Source organism: Arvicola amphibius, chromosome 1, assembly GCF_903992535.2.
Source record: "Arvicola amphibius chromosome 1, mArvAmp1.2, whole genome shotgun sequence".
NCBI lineage: Eukaryota > Metazoa > Chordata > Mammalia > Rodentia > Cricetidae > Arvicola > Arvicola amphibius.
This window is the reverse complement of record NC_052047.1, coordinates 189,993,780-190,011,391: the sequence shown is the minus strand read 5'-3', so window position 1 is coordinate 190,011,391 and position 17,612 is coordinate 189,993,780. Positions and strand designations below refer to the sequence as shown.

General features: G+C 40.8%; 1 protein-coding gene across 5 annotated transcripts in view; it reads left to right on the top strand.

Moving 5' to 3' along the window:
* Sorcs1 (sortilin related VPS10 domain containing receptor 1) overlaps positions 1-17,612 on the top strand; it is a 504,706-nt gene that overhangs the window by 348,950 nt on the left and 138,144 nt on the right. For all 5 annotated transcript variants that reach the window (XM_038329254.1, XM_038329237.1, XM_038329246.1 and 2 more), the window contains exon 6: positions 11,774-11,838. In XM_038329254.1, the coding sequence (XP_038185182.1) occupies positions 11,774-11,838 (65 nt within the window). The remainder of the gene's footprint in view (positions 1-11,773; positions 11,839-17,612) is intronic.

The following is a 17,612-nucleotide window of genomic DNA, read 5'->3' as shown; positions in this document are numbered from 1 at the left end:
CTCCTAAGATTACCCAATGGTTTGCACATAATTATGGTTATTCACTCAGTCTTGGGTGCTGCTGTGCACTCATAATGTCTTTTCTGGAATTCTGCTTACAAAGGCATGGCATAAAGCTAAATAAAAGTGTTCCTTAGTAAAACAAAACAAAAAAAATGCTTCAACCTGACTGAGATTTCCCCTTATGCAATGTAAAGCATGTATATTTATCTGAAGGATGAGAACATTGTCATATGTCACATTATCTACTTTTAGAGGATGTTTATTTCTCGAATCACACTTTTTCTATTTCCTGTAACAAACTGCTGAGGTGTAGGTCAACCAGTTTGACCTTGTACTTAAACATCAAACAGCAGCGGGGGCCATACAGAAGAGCAGAAAAGGCTCTTAAATACACTCAAGTACACAACACACACACACACACGCGCACACACACACGCACACACACACGGGGGTGGGTAACTAAAAGCCTAGTACGTTGAAATGCTTGGAACACTGAACAATGCCTGGAAAGTGTCATGTATCCTCCATTACCACTGAGTCTGAAATTTAAGTAAATAAATATATACCATCATTTTGTGAATCAGTAAAAAAAAATGTCACTTCAGCATTATGGTCATCATGAGACACCTACTGGCTTAAAAGATATTAAAATAAAACAAAAACTAAATATTTTGGGCATGGATGAAATAGCCTTCCTACTGCCATTTGTTTGATGAGTGGCCATGAAGAATAGATTTGGGGATGAGGTAGATTTAGATATTTGTTTTTCCTATCAAAGATTAGATGAGGCTCTTTTAGTACCTACTCAGTAAGATAAAGAGGGTAGAGTAGAGAAGACACAGCACAGAACAGTGGCTGATGTGTTACGATAGGTCAGGTGACCATCTCTGACACAATTATACATCAGAATCTCAGAATTCAAGGATTTAGAGGACGTTCAGTCTGACCTCCTATGACTTTCAGGGATCTCGTCTACAAAGTGCTAGAGAAATGGATGCCAAGAGCCTTTTAAAATGAGAACAGAACTCTGCTGTCTATCAAGATCTATCTTCCTCTAAATAAAATAACAAGAGGAAATGGACCTGTCCCCGTGTTGTTTATTGTTGGGCCTGGCACTTAACACATCAACACCTCTAAGCAAAACAATCCCATAATTTAGAGACAAGTGTCAGGGCTTCACAGGAATGGCAAGATATGCCCCAGGATGTGTACGGAACCTGCATTCATAAGATTTATGGTAAAGAGTTTTACATGAGCACCCACATTTGAGGTAGATAAATCCCAGACGATGTTACTATTACCAATAATTGAGTTACAAAGCCATTATCATGTGCCGAGAAGAGCAACTTTAGGACTCGATGGTGACGGGGAAAACTTTGTTAGAATATTTATGCCTGTATAGTTTCTGAGTTGCCAACCTATAGAGTAAACAGAATGACCCATGTCCCTCCTCTGAGAAAATACACATCTGAGCAATTTTGTAGCCATGGAAAACAGGATACCTAGAACAGGGGAATGCAGTTCAGACATTAGTCCTGTTCAACAAATTCCGCGTATGTAAAGCTTCCACTTTCACAACTACTGTGCTCAAAATAATGCAGGGCATGAATTTGGGCCTTTTCTATGTTAAACATGAATAAATAAGAACACTGGTACTGGTATCAGTGATGCTTTCTACAGAAAAGGTATGTGTAAGAATAGCCTTATAATAAAGAAACATTACTACAAGGACAGCAAAATGGGCATGTACTGCTTTTGCAGAGGATCTGAGCTCAGTTCCTAGCACCTGCGTCAGGCCACTCCCAACTACAGCTCCAGAGAACCCAGCATCCTCTTCTGGTCTCTGCAGACTCCTGCAATCACTAGCAGACACACCTATACATGCCATTTAGGTTCCTAAATTATTAATTAAAATGTTATGTTAGCAGAAAATGTGCATTCTTTATGACACACTGTTCCGTCATTTCCTAATACTTTCTACAGAAGGTGTAAAAAAGCTAGCGGCCTCAAACATGGCCATGGAAAAGTAACCATTGCTGCAGCATCTATAACACTAAGACTAGGACACCACCAACACTCCATGATGGATTAAGACTGCTTATATGGTCTGTTTCTTAACAGTTGTCAAAGCGCCCATCAAGTGTTCTGTTACATCCTGTTCTTTTAATGACGTGGTACAATGGTTATATAAGAAAGAAAGGAATTCATACACAAGAGTAAACACATTACTACAGCATCAGCAAAGATGTGCTAACGGTGATGCTTTCCAGGAGCGCCTGAGTTCATGTTCTGTGGAATGCTGACAGCACATCATAACATCTCCTCCTGCTTCCTCTCCATCTGTCATCCTCATCGGGGTCTTTAATCTCTTCTGCCCCGTGTGTTTGCTCATCTTTTCATCTCCGTGTCTCCCTTTTCGCTTATTTTTCTCCTATGTGCTCTTTATTTCTAGCACACTAAAGTGTGGAGCCACATCCTTAAGAATTCACATCTATGGTAAAATATTTACTTAAAACAAACCACAAATCAATTAATAAATAAAAAGGTGTGTTTTTCATTTCCCATTACCACACTGGCTTCCATTGCCAAATAGTGAATAGAGGCTCAGAAAGCCAATTAGCAGTGTCTTAAAAGCTTTTTCACAGAAAAAAATCAGTGCCTTCACCTGGCACCAAATCTCTCACACCTTGTGCTCAGAACTCAAGAAATTCTTCATAAACAAGGTTCTGAGGACAATAGCTGTATTAAAGGCTGCAAGTAGAAACCTTTGTCTCTGTGATGAACATGAATCTAATTTCCTCCCATCTCACCTGATCCTATTCTTCTTGCCCTCAAACCTTACTAAATTGACCTCGTTTTCTCTCATTTAAGGTACATTTTGGCAACTTTCTTAGAGCACCTTTCCAGAGGTTTGTATAGCAGACCATAAAGCCATAGGACACCCTTATGTCAGTAGGTTACAAAGTGTGGAGGAAGGGCTACACGCATGGCACAGCCAATCTTTCTGGGGGTTCTGGCACCTGCTGTTCTAGTTCAGCCTGACCCTGTGTTCCTGCCTTGTTATTATTGTTGCTGTCACTGCTGCTGCTTGGTACAGGGTCATGTTGTGCACCCTAGGGTGGCCTTCATGATCATCTGCCTGATTATAGAAATACACATCTGACTGATTTGAAGGTCTGTACTGAAGATAGTAAGAATTGTAGATTGCTTTCACACTCTCGAAACACCACTGTATGCCCAGGACCGTATTGTACTAAGTCCCAGATACGTGACTCTAGAGCAGTGGTTCTCAACCTTGCTAATGCTGTCACCCTTTAATACAGTTCCCCATGTTGTGCTGACCCCAACCTTGAAGTTATTTTCATTGCTACTTCATAACTGTAGTTTTGAAATTGCTATGAATAATAACGTTAATATCTGTGTTTTTCAATGGTTTTGGGTATCGCCTGTGGACGGGTTATTTGACCCCCAAAGAGGATTCAACCCCACAGCTTGAGAACTGCTCTTCCAGAAGACAGACAGTGCTTCAGTTTTCCTTCCCATCTTTTCACTGAATGACACGAAGCCCTTCCCAGATGGCATGGAGGTGCTAAACGATAAAACAAAAAGGGAGATATTTTTCTTTATTCCCATTCATCTCTCTTCCGAGTCCTCTCTCTCTCTTTCTGCCTGTCTGTCTGTCCATGTGTCTGTCACCAGGCCTAGAGTAAAAGTTGCAATATTTGAGGAGAAGGTGTCTGCTGTTCAGAAGCTTTGGTTTTCTAAACTGCAATACGAGGAATCTGGACTTGTTCATCTCTAACTTGCTTTCATCAAGGGACCCTTTGGTGAGTGTGGTGCTGCTGCGCCTAGTTCCTGGACTTTTCACACAAGCTCATTATTACTAGCCCCGAAGACTGTAACGAGGGCCTTCCACTGCTAGGCGAGCCCTCTACCATTGACCTGTATCTCCAATCCACTTAATATTAAAAACTACTAGTAACATTGGTTTCTTTCTCTCCTGATATATAGAGGCATGAAGAAATTAGAAAGCCTAGGTTCTGATCTGATTGCATCAGTTGTTAACTGGGCAAATGAATTGCTTTCAGAACTGAAACTGCCTCTGTGGTTTTCAGGATTTGCCCCATTTGCATCATATGTGGATTTTTAAGCACACAGCATGCATTCTCATCTAAATTGTTGACAGATGATAAACAGGCCACTGACAAGGGCCTGGCCTCACTGCCCTATCTGACATCTCTCTCACATTTAATAGATAAACACCAGCTATGATCCATAGCTTATGAACAGAGGCTGATTTTTTTCTGATATAGTTAAATCTCATGGTTTCCACATTTTATCTCCAATTCAGCCCTCCAGCAATATTCTTACCACCTGTGATATTAGATAAATATATACACATACATATACGTATATATACACACATATGTGTGTGTGTGTGTGTGTGTGTGTGTGTGTGTGTCTGTGATTTTATTGTTTTTATCATTACAGTTTCAAGAGGTACAGGTATTTTTTTTTCAGTTTCATACACTATCTAGTCCCTAATGCATAGAACATTAGCAAACACACAGTAGGTCTTCCTTCAATCACCCCACTTCAGTCAGCCTTGCGTGCTACATGGTGCTAGGTTTGAAGGATCCCTGGGCATGCTCAGCACAGAGCAGTAGACCCCACACTAACTCTCCTTCTCCACGGGTCCAGAAGTGTACAGGGAGATTCATGGATGTCACAGTAAGACACTCAGAGAGTTTATTACTTTTCAGTCTCACATCTCTTGTATTTTGAGTATTTTTCTGCTGTCCGTACATAAGTACCTAGGACATATATGCATTATAACTGAAAAATTACCACATATTGCATGTGTATTCATTTTCTCCTTATTAATATGTTCAAATGAAACATTATTTGGAGATAACTGTTTCCTAGCACCAATGTTTTGGTCTCTCAGGGACATAACTCTATGGCTTAGGTTATTTTCAGCAGAAAAATGCCCAGGTTTCAATGCCTTTGAACTCTGTCTGTGCTCTCCTCTCATCTGAAGCTCATGGTCCCTACACGGAGACTGAAAGAAAGGAGAGTACAAAGGTCATTTTCTTCTTGTTCCTTGGTTAACATGGCCTTTCTTGCCCTAGTGGAGTGTTAGCATCTGCTCTCCCTCTGAACGCAACATCAGCATAGACACAGTCCTCCTGGTGGGTCACCTAATTGTTTTCCAGCCACAATTTGATCACAGTTTTAGTGATCCCTCCTAACCCTGGTGGTAAGGCAGTCACTATATTTATGTTTGAGATATGCAAAAATTCTTGTCTATCTTCTACTCCAAGCAAACCTTCCCTCTCTCTCCTAGTCTACAGATAGACGTCTCTTTCTATACTGAAAGACACTCTTATTTTTATCCATACTTAACACTTAATAATAATCATTATAAAATATTGCATGAATATATCTCCCTTTTTGACATTATATAATCATTCATAGACAGGGGATGTATTTGTTATCCCAATCCAAGAACTGTCCCAGAGATGCTGGCTGTTATTTTCATGTGTCTTCCCAGTGGGTTTTTTTCCCCACTCAATGTACACTTTTACATTGGGTCCATTAATAGACAATAGTTCAGTAAATTGGAGATTTTCATTTAATAGATTGTAATAAAGTACTTAGAGATTTACCCCATTAGTTTTATGAGCAGATAAGAAACTGTCTCCTAGATATATTATTAGGTAAAATTAATGTGTAGCTGAAAATATAAAGAAAATGATCCACTAAAGTTTAAAAATGATAAAAGAGAAATGTTAATAAAATCACAAGCTCCTTTTTAACTACTCACTGATTATTTTAAGTTTATATCTCTGGATCTCACTGACCTTATGGCTCCCCTTAGGGAGTCAGGTATGTCGTCCATTTAAAGTCTTTCTTCTGTATCTCATTGCACTATGATTTTTATTTGGGATTCAGATGCAGTGACCTGGCCATGGTGCATAGTATATAGACCTTCACATTCCTGTCTGTTCCATACACATTAAGAAACCACAGAGGCAAAGGAGAGTAGGAAATTAGGAACTGTGAGGGATACAGGAAATATTAATAATGACTTAAGAAGACTATAGAAGACAATGGACCTAAGTTCAGCAGTTAGCTTTGTCCTGATCTATTAACACCCACTTAAGTGAGCCCCTAGAGTAAACATTAAACATTTATCCACTATTTGACCAAGAAATATTTACATGATCCTGGGTATGTTGGTTTGTAAAATATGTATAGAAAGCAAGTATTTATTGATAATATATAATAAATAATAAAGGACTTTGTATTGAAATAGTTTGGGGGAATATGTATGTAATTTAAACATGTATTAAAGGCAAAAGAGAAAACTGTATATTAATAGTGACTATTTGATGTTTTGGGATAAAACAGCATAAGTATTTTTCAGAATTAATCCATATTTTAATTTTATAATCATCCATGCTGAAAATCATAGTTCACATAAATTTGTAACACAAAACGTAATAAGTATATTTCTGTTCACTTAAAAACTGCTTATACATATTGTTCTAATCCCAAGGCAAAATTTATTTAATGTTTTTGGTGGTGGTGTTCAGTATGGAATTTTGTCAGCAACTCAAAAGGAAAAAATTTAAATAATTAATGTAATTTAATCCAAAGATATATTAATCTAGCCCTTACATGTTGAGGGATCATGGTAGAAAGACACTGAAAGCCCTTGTTCTCTGTAAGCAGACCATAATACTTCTATGAGAGCAAAGAGCATACAGTAAAGTTGCTGTGACTAGAAGATGCCATCTGGAACCTCAGCAGAGGCGTTGAAAGGACATTCAGCAGCATTGTTGGAGAAATGGGCACAGGGCAAAGTGTGTGTGTGCATTCGGAAAACCAGCAGTGAATCTGCGCGGTACCTCACTAGTGAGTGCTTCCCAACACGCCTGAGGGCCCCCTTACATTTGGTTTTGAATCAAGCTTCGGTTATTCTTCACTAAGAAACCATTTGTTGTTGCCATTTTTGAGTCCTTCACCTTCTGTTATATCCTATCATATAAAGTCAAGACACACAGCAAGAGGCTGGACCCTTGAGGCAAGTTGTTTCCTTCCAACATAATTTTACACTGAAAGCTTTACTTCTACAAAGCGGTTTGTGCAACAACCATCTCCACCTTGTCATTACCATTCCCAGCTGTATGAAACTGCGCTCTGCATCAGATACCCATTCCTCCTTTTGTCTTCACACACACACACACACACACACACACACACACACCCACAATTTATGTAAAACAACCTCTGTGTAAATAGGCTTTTGGCTTGAGGAATACAAATGACAAGATGCAGACTTTGAACTTGGGAAGCTTAAGGTTGCTCTCTATTCTGATTTCTCAGCACGTCATTTCACGTTGGAATAACAATCGTTTTTATTTGTCTTGTCTGCTCATTTGCTTCTTTATTTGTTGCTCATGGGAGGTAGTTTTGTTACTGGGAAAACAGTGTGGCAGAGTGAGCTCTAGACTAAAAGAAGCAAGAAGAAAGCATGTCTCTCTGGAGATAGAGAAGGTAAAATGACTTTTGGGCATCTTCTCTTTCACACGGCTTGTTTTTCCTGCTTGCACAGCAGATGAGACCTCAGGCTAAGCTGTCTTGTTCAACAATAAAAGTTGTGGCTGTAGCTAGGTTTCTGATGATGTTTGCACTAGAAACTATCATGGCATGTGAAGAGCCAGCCCTGGCTGTACAGAAGGAAATCAAGGAGTCCTACTGCTAATAGCTGCCAGGCACATGGCTTCCTCTGTCTGTAGCAGACAGGATTGCTTGCTTCCAAGGCAGTGTTTAGGGAGAGGTTCTGGGGGTACACGAATCCTCCATTAAAATAAAGAAAAGGAAAGCAGAGATCTCCTTTCCTAGCAGTCTCTGTGTCCCTGCAGACTCCAGTTCCCTGCATTCTGTAAAAAGCATTTCTAAATCTGAATAACTAGGTGCTACTAGTCACAGTGTTTTTTAATACTTGCCCTATAGTTATCTACTTGAGGACATTTTGTGGCTCTGCAGCATTTATTAAGAGCTTTATTATAGTGGGATAAACTCGGATAAAATGCCAGGAGAATGATAAACCAGTGACATTTCCAAGTTCCTGTGTGGAAAATGTCTACAAAGGCTGCACTGGGCTGGTGGTATTTCACAGGGCTGACACCACACTGCTAGGCTTCGTGGTGTATCACATCAGGCTAGATTTAGTTTTCTTCATAGCCTCAGCTCTGGTGAGCCTTGAGTTTTATGCTGAAAGTTCTCAATGGGACAACCAACTTGAGATACAAGGAGCACGGAGGTGCTAGGCTACTACAGACTTGGTCGCGGTTTTATCAGTGGCACATTTCTAGAATGGCCAATAAGCTTTCTCTTCGGTTTCCCTCAAGGTCCATACAGAGGCAGGAGATGCCATTCTTACATTTGAGTGATGATATATTTATTCCTATTATTCTCATTGCTAAGGATTACACTCAGAGGTAAATGCATGCTAACCAAGTGGTATTATATATTGACTTTATTATTTTTTTGACTATTGACATATGAAAAACATATTTTTATATATTATTTCTGTTAGTAGGCAACCATGATATCCCAAAGAGTTTATTATGCCAACATGGAGTTTGATTTCATGGGTGATTATTAAGTTCCCTACTCATCTCTTCAAATAAAATAGAATGGCAGAAAAGGACAAAATCAACATTACTTTCTGAGTCCCTGCTCTATAACAGGAGGATATTTGGGGTAGGGTTCTCAGAATTAAACTAAGACTTCAACAGCTACCAGACTTGGGCTCAGTCAGCCATTAGCTAATGTTCCTTATTGCTCACAACATTGACCAAGCTAGCTTGGATCCCACTGGCCTTAGGCTCTCAAGAGGCTATGATATGCCTGTACGACCAGCCAATCATGCCAGGAATCTCTCTCTCTCTCTCTCTCTCTCTCTCTCTCTCTCTCTCTCTCTCTCTCTCTCTCTCTCTCTCTCTCTCTCTCTCTCTCTCTGTGTGTGTGTGTGTGTGTGTGTGTGTTTGTTCCTGGAAATCTTATTTTTGCATTAAAAAGTTCTGAAGTATAGGTGTGGTTCCAGAAGTCTTGAGGAGACTCTCTTATGTGTTACCTAAAGTAAGAAAATATGTTTAAAGTCAGTCTTCTGTAGCTGTGTCCCAGAAATGAAGTGAAGGGCGAAGAGGACTGAGGTTGGGGGATTCCAGGAAGATATACTAGCATGGACATAGGTCTGAAGAATTTAGTTCATAAAGGAGAAAAATTCACATTAAACCTACAGACAAGGTCATTTAAACCTCCACTTTAACAATCCTGAATCACTGTTTCTCATCATTTATAGAAGCATTCTTTGGAGTCCCAATATGGAGTAACATTATATATTTGAAATAATAGAAAATACTGAGTTCTGTGTGAGTAATTTTCATGTCTTTACAAACATTTGCACAACTACACACAAGGGATCTGTGAGTGTGGTACAGGCATATGAGTGTGTAGTGCCCATAGCCATGAATGAGCACGTAGGTGCCTGAGCAGAACATCCTGTATATTTTTGTCACTCTAGATCATATTGCCTCGAGGCAGGGTCTCTTACTAACCCAGAAGCTTGTGCATGTAGCCTAGGCTGGCCTTACCACAGGGCTCCCTGCACCTCCTTTTCTCTTTGCCAATGCTGTGCCTGTTTGTGCGTGTGAACCGAACCTAACTTTTTGCAGGGGTGATGGGAACTCAAATTCAGTTCTTTCTGTTTCAAAGCAAAGTCTCTTACCCAGTGAGCCACTTTCTCAGCCTCTCATTTTTGAGCTTGTGGCTTGGAATCTTGTCTGAAGAATCGACCCATGGATTTGGGCATGCTCTCAGTGTTGAGAGACAGAGAGCTATGCTTATGAACCAGAGTCGCCATAATATTTAACTAAAATGGAGGTGGGGGTTCACCTTCTGCATGTGTTCAAGCTATGTCCAGTGATGCAAAATGTTCAAATTCGTGTTACAAGTTACTTTGAGTGAAATGATAAAAGCTTTATTAGGAAATGTCTGCTTCCTGAGAGAAGAAAGCAGGAATTAATGTTTAGAGCATAGATTTTGAATTCCAGAGCATGGATCCATCAGAGAACTCTTACTGGCAGTGATTTTAATAGGTCCACAAGGAGCCTGCTTTTGTAAAAATGAAGAACAGCTAAGTTAGTGAGGCCTCAGACTCTCTGAATTGGGAAAATGAATTCAAATAGAAAGAGTTCTGAGACTGCCCATAAGACACTGATTAATTCACTTCTTTCCAAGAATCTACAGATCGTTGTGCTTCTTCATTCTCCTTTTCCCTCCCTCTTCTAATTGCTTTTTCTTTTCTTCTTCCTTGTTCCCCATACCTCACTACTTATTTTTAATCCACAATTTACAATTTTCCTGTCATAGGACAAGTAAATGGTTTAAAACAAAATTCCTCCAGTAGCTTTATCTATTGTGTTCACCTATGTGTGTGGGGCTATGCGTGTGTTTCTGCGTCCCTGGGTTTTATGTATGAATGTGATTGGTGAGATTAACAGGCTATTCTCACACTTGGGAAAACACACAAATAGCTATTTATGAAAAATATAAGTCATATTTTAGAAATTTTGGATAAAACAAGTATTTGTATAAAGGAAATGAAATCATCGTTATAAGTTGGGTATATCTAGCAGAAGTTGCCTTTCAATTGTGTCTCTGAAAAGACCCTGTGAGCTACGATGAAGCTGGATGGAGCAGAGCATTCTAAACTGCAAGCAGAACCCTTGAGAGGCTCGCAATGGATGTGGCGCCTTAGGATTGGTAAAATGACTTAGTGTGGCTGATGAGGAGGCAGTGGGGTGAGAGGAGGCCCACCTTTGCAGTCTGAAGCTCCCTGTCAGGTCCTGAACTGAGGTGCGCTTTTGAACTCTGCGTCTTCAAGATCTTCAAGGATGCTGGGTTGAATGGCTAGAGGCATACAGCACTACAGCATATGACTTTTTCCTTTATAGAAGTTGAACCAATTAAATTTCTCGGAATCCTGCTTAAAATGAAGCACAAATGTACTTACTTATACTTAAATGATTCTGTTCTATAAAAATTTGGGGATAAAGCGTGATTGCCTGTCTTACTTATATAACAGAATAATCCTTTCCATTCAGTATGGTCTCTGAGGGGTATAAAACAGGATTTCTTTTTACATCAATATATGGATTTGGGACATATGAGAATGTGAGGTGACTCTGCATTTTTTTAATTGACATTGGTCCAACGCTGCTGAGAATGGTCACTCTGCTACAGGTGTTTCTGAACTGCTTGGGTCACATGATATACACAGACGCTCACAGATTTTTGTAAATTTCAAGTGGCAAACTTTAATTCGATCCGTTTTCTCTGCAAATCCCAGTGCAAGCCAACTATCTAAAGCTGTATACCTGACATCTTCCTGATGGGCCATCCAGGACCTCATGAAGTCGGTCATGTGATAATAAGGGTGCATGCATTCAATGAGTAGGACATACTTTGAAGTCTCAGCTCCAAGGGCACATGGTATCCTTGCCAGAGTTCACCCTGGCCTTAGCCAAATAAAGGATGCATTGTTATTTTTATTTCAAGTGGTAATTTCACTGCCACGTTCCCAGGATTATGGTCTGCTCGGAAACCTGTGGGCATTAACAGTCTATGGTCTTCACTGAGACACCTGTGAAGTTATTAATGTCAAGTGGTCTTTTCATGATTCTCCCTTTTATAGGTCTGTGATGGCGTCTAGCAAAGAACCAGACCTTGTGCATCTTGAGGCCAGGACCATAGATGGACGTAAGTAATTCAACTGTGACCTGAAGTTCATAGTGTTATTAGTTCTGTCATTTGGTCCTTAACCAAGTCTACAGCCACAGTAGTAATCATCCAAGTCATATGGGGGTGTAGACATTTCCTTGTGTCCAGAAATCTAGGATTTGCTTAATAATTTTTAGAAACACATGAATTTTCATAGATTATGCACCGAGGGAGAATTCTAATATTCTGGATTCCCCTGGGACAGAGGGACATGCATATGGAGAGAGAGAACACCCTCAGAATTACTCATTGCTATCCACCTTTTCTATTTATCTGCTGATGAATCAAAAGATTTATCTTACTTTATGCGTGTGAGGGCCTTGCTTTCAAGAATATATGTGTGCCATGTGTGAACACGGTGCATACGGAGGTCAGAAAGAAGCATTGGATCGCCTGGAGAATGGTTGTTAACTGTTGTACTGACTAGCTTCATGTCTTCTTGACACAAGCTAGAGTCCTCAGAGAAGAGGGAGCCTCAATGGAGAAAATGGCTCCATAAGACCAGGCTGTGGCAAGCCTTAGGACATTTTTAATTAGTGATTTGGGGGGTGGGTCATCCCATTATGGATGTAGCCATCCCTGGGCTGGTGGTCCTGGGATGTGTCAGAAAGCAGCCTGAACAAATCATGAGGAGCCACCCAGTAAGCAGTGTCCTCTATGATCTCGACATCAGCCTGCCTCCAGCTACCTGCCCTAGGTGAGTCCCTGCACTCACTGCTTTTGAAGTTGAGCTGTTCTATGGAACTGTGAACGAAATAAACCCTTTCATGACCATGTTGCCTTTGGTCACGGCATTTCATCACAGCAGTAGCAGCCCAAACTGGACATACTGGTAGCAGGATGGTTGGGTATTGCTGTGACAGTCTTTATTTACCTTGTTGCTTTGGGGAGGATTATGGAAATACTTTGGAATTTGCGGCTAGAGATGCCATTGAGTATTGAGAGCTCAGAAAGCTCTTCTATAGGATCATGGATCCTATAAGATAAGATTGTTGAGAATAGTGCAGATGATGAAGGCCTGGTTTGTGAAGGTTCAGAGGGAATCAATGGCCTTGTCAGGTTTTTTTCTGTGAAGAACTGCGGTCAGCTGTAGCAAAAGAAATGGCTGTGATTAACAAGATATCAAAACCCCTAAAGTAAAACCTCTCCTTTGTTGGGACAATGGATGTTGGTCAGCTGGGCCAGCTGTGATTAAGAAGAGACCAACATCATTTAGGTGATGTCTTCTGGGAAATGTAGTCTTCAGTGTTAGCTCACAGTTTCAGACAAACCAAGATTGTACCTCAGGCTGGCAGCTTAACTTGGTAGCTTAAGAGTCACCCAGGTGGCACTAGTTTTGAAGGCATGAAAGGGTTATTAAGATCAGCTGAGAGCTGGCATTGTCTAGCAGTGTGAGAGACCCTGATGAGAGCCTAGGAATGGGTATTGGTGAAAGTGCAGTGCAGCTGCAGCAAGAGACCCCCACAGTTTGTAAGATGCTAGTATCATGGGACGGCCACCAAGAACAGAAGCAGCCATAGAGTGAAGCCAGCCTGAGCTAAGGAAGCAATTTGTGTGTGCTGCAGAGGGCAGAGCTGGGGAAATGACCCAAGCTCCTTGGAGGAGACCAGAAGATTGTGAGTGAATCCCAGATATTTGGACATTGAGTTATTTCCACTGATGGAATTGGGTTTTGCTTTATTCTGACTGTGACCGTGCCCTGGTTCTTTCCTCTTAGAAGGATTTAACCTAATTTTTATTTTTACAGAGTCCTGCAGTTGAAAGCATTTGTGCTTTTAAGGGTGATCTTGGATTTTTTTAAGAGATTAGATTATATTAAAGACACTGAAAATTTGAAGTGTTTGAATTTGTAAAGACTGTCTGACTTTTAAAGTTACTTGCGTTTCATATTGTGATATTAATATTAATGTACCATCTTGAGGGTAAATGAGAAAAGAAAGGTTCTAATTGAAAGGTGATGTGTTTTATGGCCAGTTGACAAGGGATCAGATGCACTGGTTAGTTTTACACCAACTTGACACAAGCTAGAGTCATCAGAGAGGAAGGATCCTCAACTGAGAAAATGTATTCTAAGATCAGGCTGTGGCAAGCCTGTAGGACATTTTCTTAGTGATTGATGGGGGAGGGCTCAGCTTATTGTTGGTGTGTCTACTCCGGACACCATAGTGGTCTTGGGTTCTAGAAAAAAGCAGGCTGAGCAAGCTAGGAAGAACAAGCCAATAAGCAACAAACACCCCTCCATGGCCTCTGCATCAGCTCCTGCCCTATTTGAATTCCTGCCCTCACTGCTTTTGATGATGAACTATTACATGGAACCATGAGTGGCATAAACCTTTTCCTCCCCATGCTGTTTTTCTTCATGGTGTTTCAATACAGCACCAGTAACCCAAACTAAGGCAGCTACAACATTGGTTCCTGGAACCAAAATCAGGTCCCTTTCAAAAGTAAACAATGATCCTTACCACTGAGCATTGAGCCATCTTTACATCCCAACCCACACCCCATCCACAAACAAATTTATATGAGACAGGTCTCTCACTGTCCTGGAAGTGCTCAAGTAGACTCCCCACCTGGTTACAAAGCCTAGGATCTATCCACCACTCCCTCCCAGCACAAGGATTACAAGTCTGAAACTACCCATGCCCAGCTTTTGTTAAAATGCAGGTTCTGGGGATCAAAGTCATGTCCTCATGCTTGTCAAGCAAGCTCATGGCCAACTGAGCTGTTTTCTTAGCTCTAAGTTCCTTATTTCCAAAGTTTATTTTTCTCAGTTCCCTCATTTTGTCAGATACTGTCCAGATAATACCTTTCTGTTCTGCTTAGGGATTCTCACAAAACACTTTGAAAGAAAGGGAAAATGAATTATCCCCTTGTGAGACTCATCAGAAGCAGCAGGAGAAAGAAGTCACTAGACTAGATTGCCACCCTGTGGTAGGTAGTATAAGCCCCTGGTAGACATGTTACAGGGAAGAGCATCAGTTAGTGAGGGCATGCTTAGACATGCTACAGGGAAGAGCTACAGTTAGTGAGGGCATGCTTAGACATGCTACAGGGACGAGCATCAATTAGTGAGGATGTGGTGTGAGGTATATGAAGTCCATGAAAGAAAGTTGCAAATCCAGAATTGAAACCCATGAATAAAAATATCTCAAAATATCACTCATTATTTGTATCACCTCGAAAATACCATTTCAACCTTTTATATTTCATTTTTCCTGAATATTAAGAAAACCTATACTAATGGTTCTAAGTTAGCTTGATTGAGAAACAACTTTGTGTCACTTGAGCCAGGTGTTTTATAGAATTTGCACAATTAGTCCTCCTGACAGTTTTTTAGACCGTTAGTTCCATTTCATAGATGAGAAAAATGAAACAAAAAGTTAGATGATATCTGTAGGACGTTTGGAGGCTATACTGAACGCAGTAGGGTCTATTTGCAAAGCCCATTCAGGTGAGGATAGGAAAGTCAGTATGTGTGAATCACTGTGCACAGTGACTTTTCTGTCCAACATTTAAGCTGCAACAATGTAAGTTTCCTTCACCTGCTCTGGATCCTCTGTTGACATACTATTACCATGCATCAGCACAAAACAAGTGATAGAGGTGGATGGAATGAGGAAGGGAAAAGTGGTGTTTCAGCCAGTGGCTTAGCAGAATAGAGCTAGGTGGGAAAACTAAACTAAATGCTGGGAGAAAGAAGGTAGAGTCAAAGAGAAGCCATGAGGCCACCAGAAGAGAGAGGTGCAAACTGCAGTTGGATCCTTGCTGGTAGGCCATGAGTCTCCTGGTAAAATATAAAATAAAATAAATGGGTTAACCAAAGATATAAGAGCTAGCTAGCAATATGCTTAAGTGATTGGCCAAGCAGTGATTTAAATAATATAGTTTCTGTGTGATTATTTCAGGAGTCTGGGCAGCCGGGATATGAACAAGCTACCTCTGGCAACAGAAAGGGTCATAGTAAAAAATTGTTAAGGGAGAAAATACAGGGAGAAAGACTTCATATGTAATAAATAGCAAAAATGGACCATCCAACTACTACCAAGCAAACACATTTAGTCACATGCCCAGCAGTAATCTAGAGGGTGAGCATCCTTTGTTCCTAGAATGTTCTTCAGAATTGGAAAGGCACTACCTCATTTCCCATAAAACCTATCTCCGTCTCCTCAAATCTTATGTATGCAAAGGTAGAATATAACTGTACTATGTAACCTCAAGCCAGAATAGGAATTCACCCAGCAGCCACACAGCTTCCAGGAATATCATTTGTAATTTTCATGGCATGTTTCCTTTCTAGAGATTTTACTTCCCAGTTGGAGCATACATATCTTCTCTGGCATGGTCAGTGGGAGAACAGAACTGGGTCCAAGACAGACCCTGCCTTACCCCTGTCTATCCAAGCAGGGTTGGCATGCATGATCTGCCCAGCAGTGCAGCTGACACAGAAGGCTTAGCAGTTGGAGCCTCTTTCTCCTTCATCTGTGTATTCTCTCGGTGGGCATTCTTTTTCCCTGCAGCAGGTGATATTATCTTGGACTCGAGGTTCAGGTTTATTATATGGCATAGAGGGAAATCTTTTCCTGAGCAACAGCAGGGACCCAACTGCTCTAAAGATCTCATAGACTCCCTACTCCTCAGATGGTTGTTAGGAAAGTCATAGAGTCCTCCTGTAGCTCAGCATAGTTTGGGGGCTGCCTATTGCCTGGACCTAGTCTCACCTTGTATCTTCCACAAGCTCTGACTGTAGGCTTTTGTGTTTGCTTCTAGCTGTTCAGAGAACTTACCAGACTATATGTTTTGCCACAAAAAAACTGATACTTCTAATACTTGCTTTTTCCCGTGCCCTGGATACCTTCCTCTCTCCCTCCTGCTCTGAACAACTGAGCATAGTTAATCACTATGGATGGCTCAGCACACTGGTGAAACATGTATTTATTTAGGAAGCCAGACTTCAACTCCCAATTTTAACCAGCATGTTTGATATTATCTAAGCACTTTCCTTCATCTCTTTAAAATTTTATACTTCACATATAGAATTGTGGAATCAATTGTCCTGCCCATCAGTCTGTGAGCTTTTTCAGAGCAGGGATCACATGCCTTTTCATGGTTCTGTCTCTGGCACACGCCACCTCTGTGTACATTAGGAGTTTACCAAGTCTATGTGAATGAATGGGCGTGCAGGCAAATGATTGTCAGGGTAGCTAGTTATCTTTTTCGCCTCACGTACTAGATTGCTTCGAAATGTTGAGGCATTTCCATAGCTCAGACTTTGCCATTCGTGTGTGGCTCATCTAGGGATCTTATTAAGATGTGAACTCTGGTTCGGCAGGAGCCCGCGCTTCTGCCACCTCAGTGACGCCAGTGGTGCTGGGCTGTGCAGAAATGTACTTCAGTAGCAAAGTCTCAGAGCAGAAAACTGATAAACAAAACACTACATGGTACTTCTGAGTTTGGGGGGATAATGCTGTTTTCTGGTTTGTGGTTTCCTGGTCCATATAACCCTGTTACTTGGAAACAGCTAGGCCATCGCTCCTCCCTATCTACACGTTTAACGTTATTCCTGTGCTCATGGGGCATGGGGGAGCTTAATGTCAGAATGCCACCCCAGGCTCCACCTTCACAAAGCCTGGCATAGATCACTTCTAATTTATTTATCCATTTTAACTTTTACCTTACTTTTTTTTTTTTCTTTTTGCAAAGGCAGCATTTACAGAAACTACCCAAAAGTGAGAATGGCATTCAAATAATAAAGA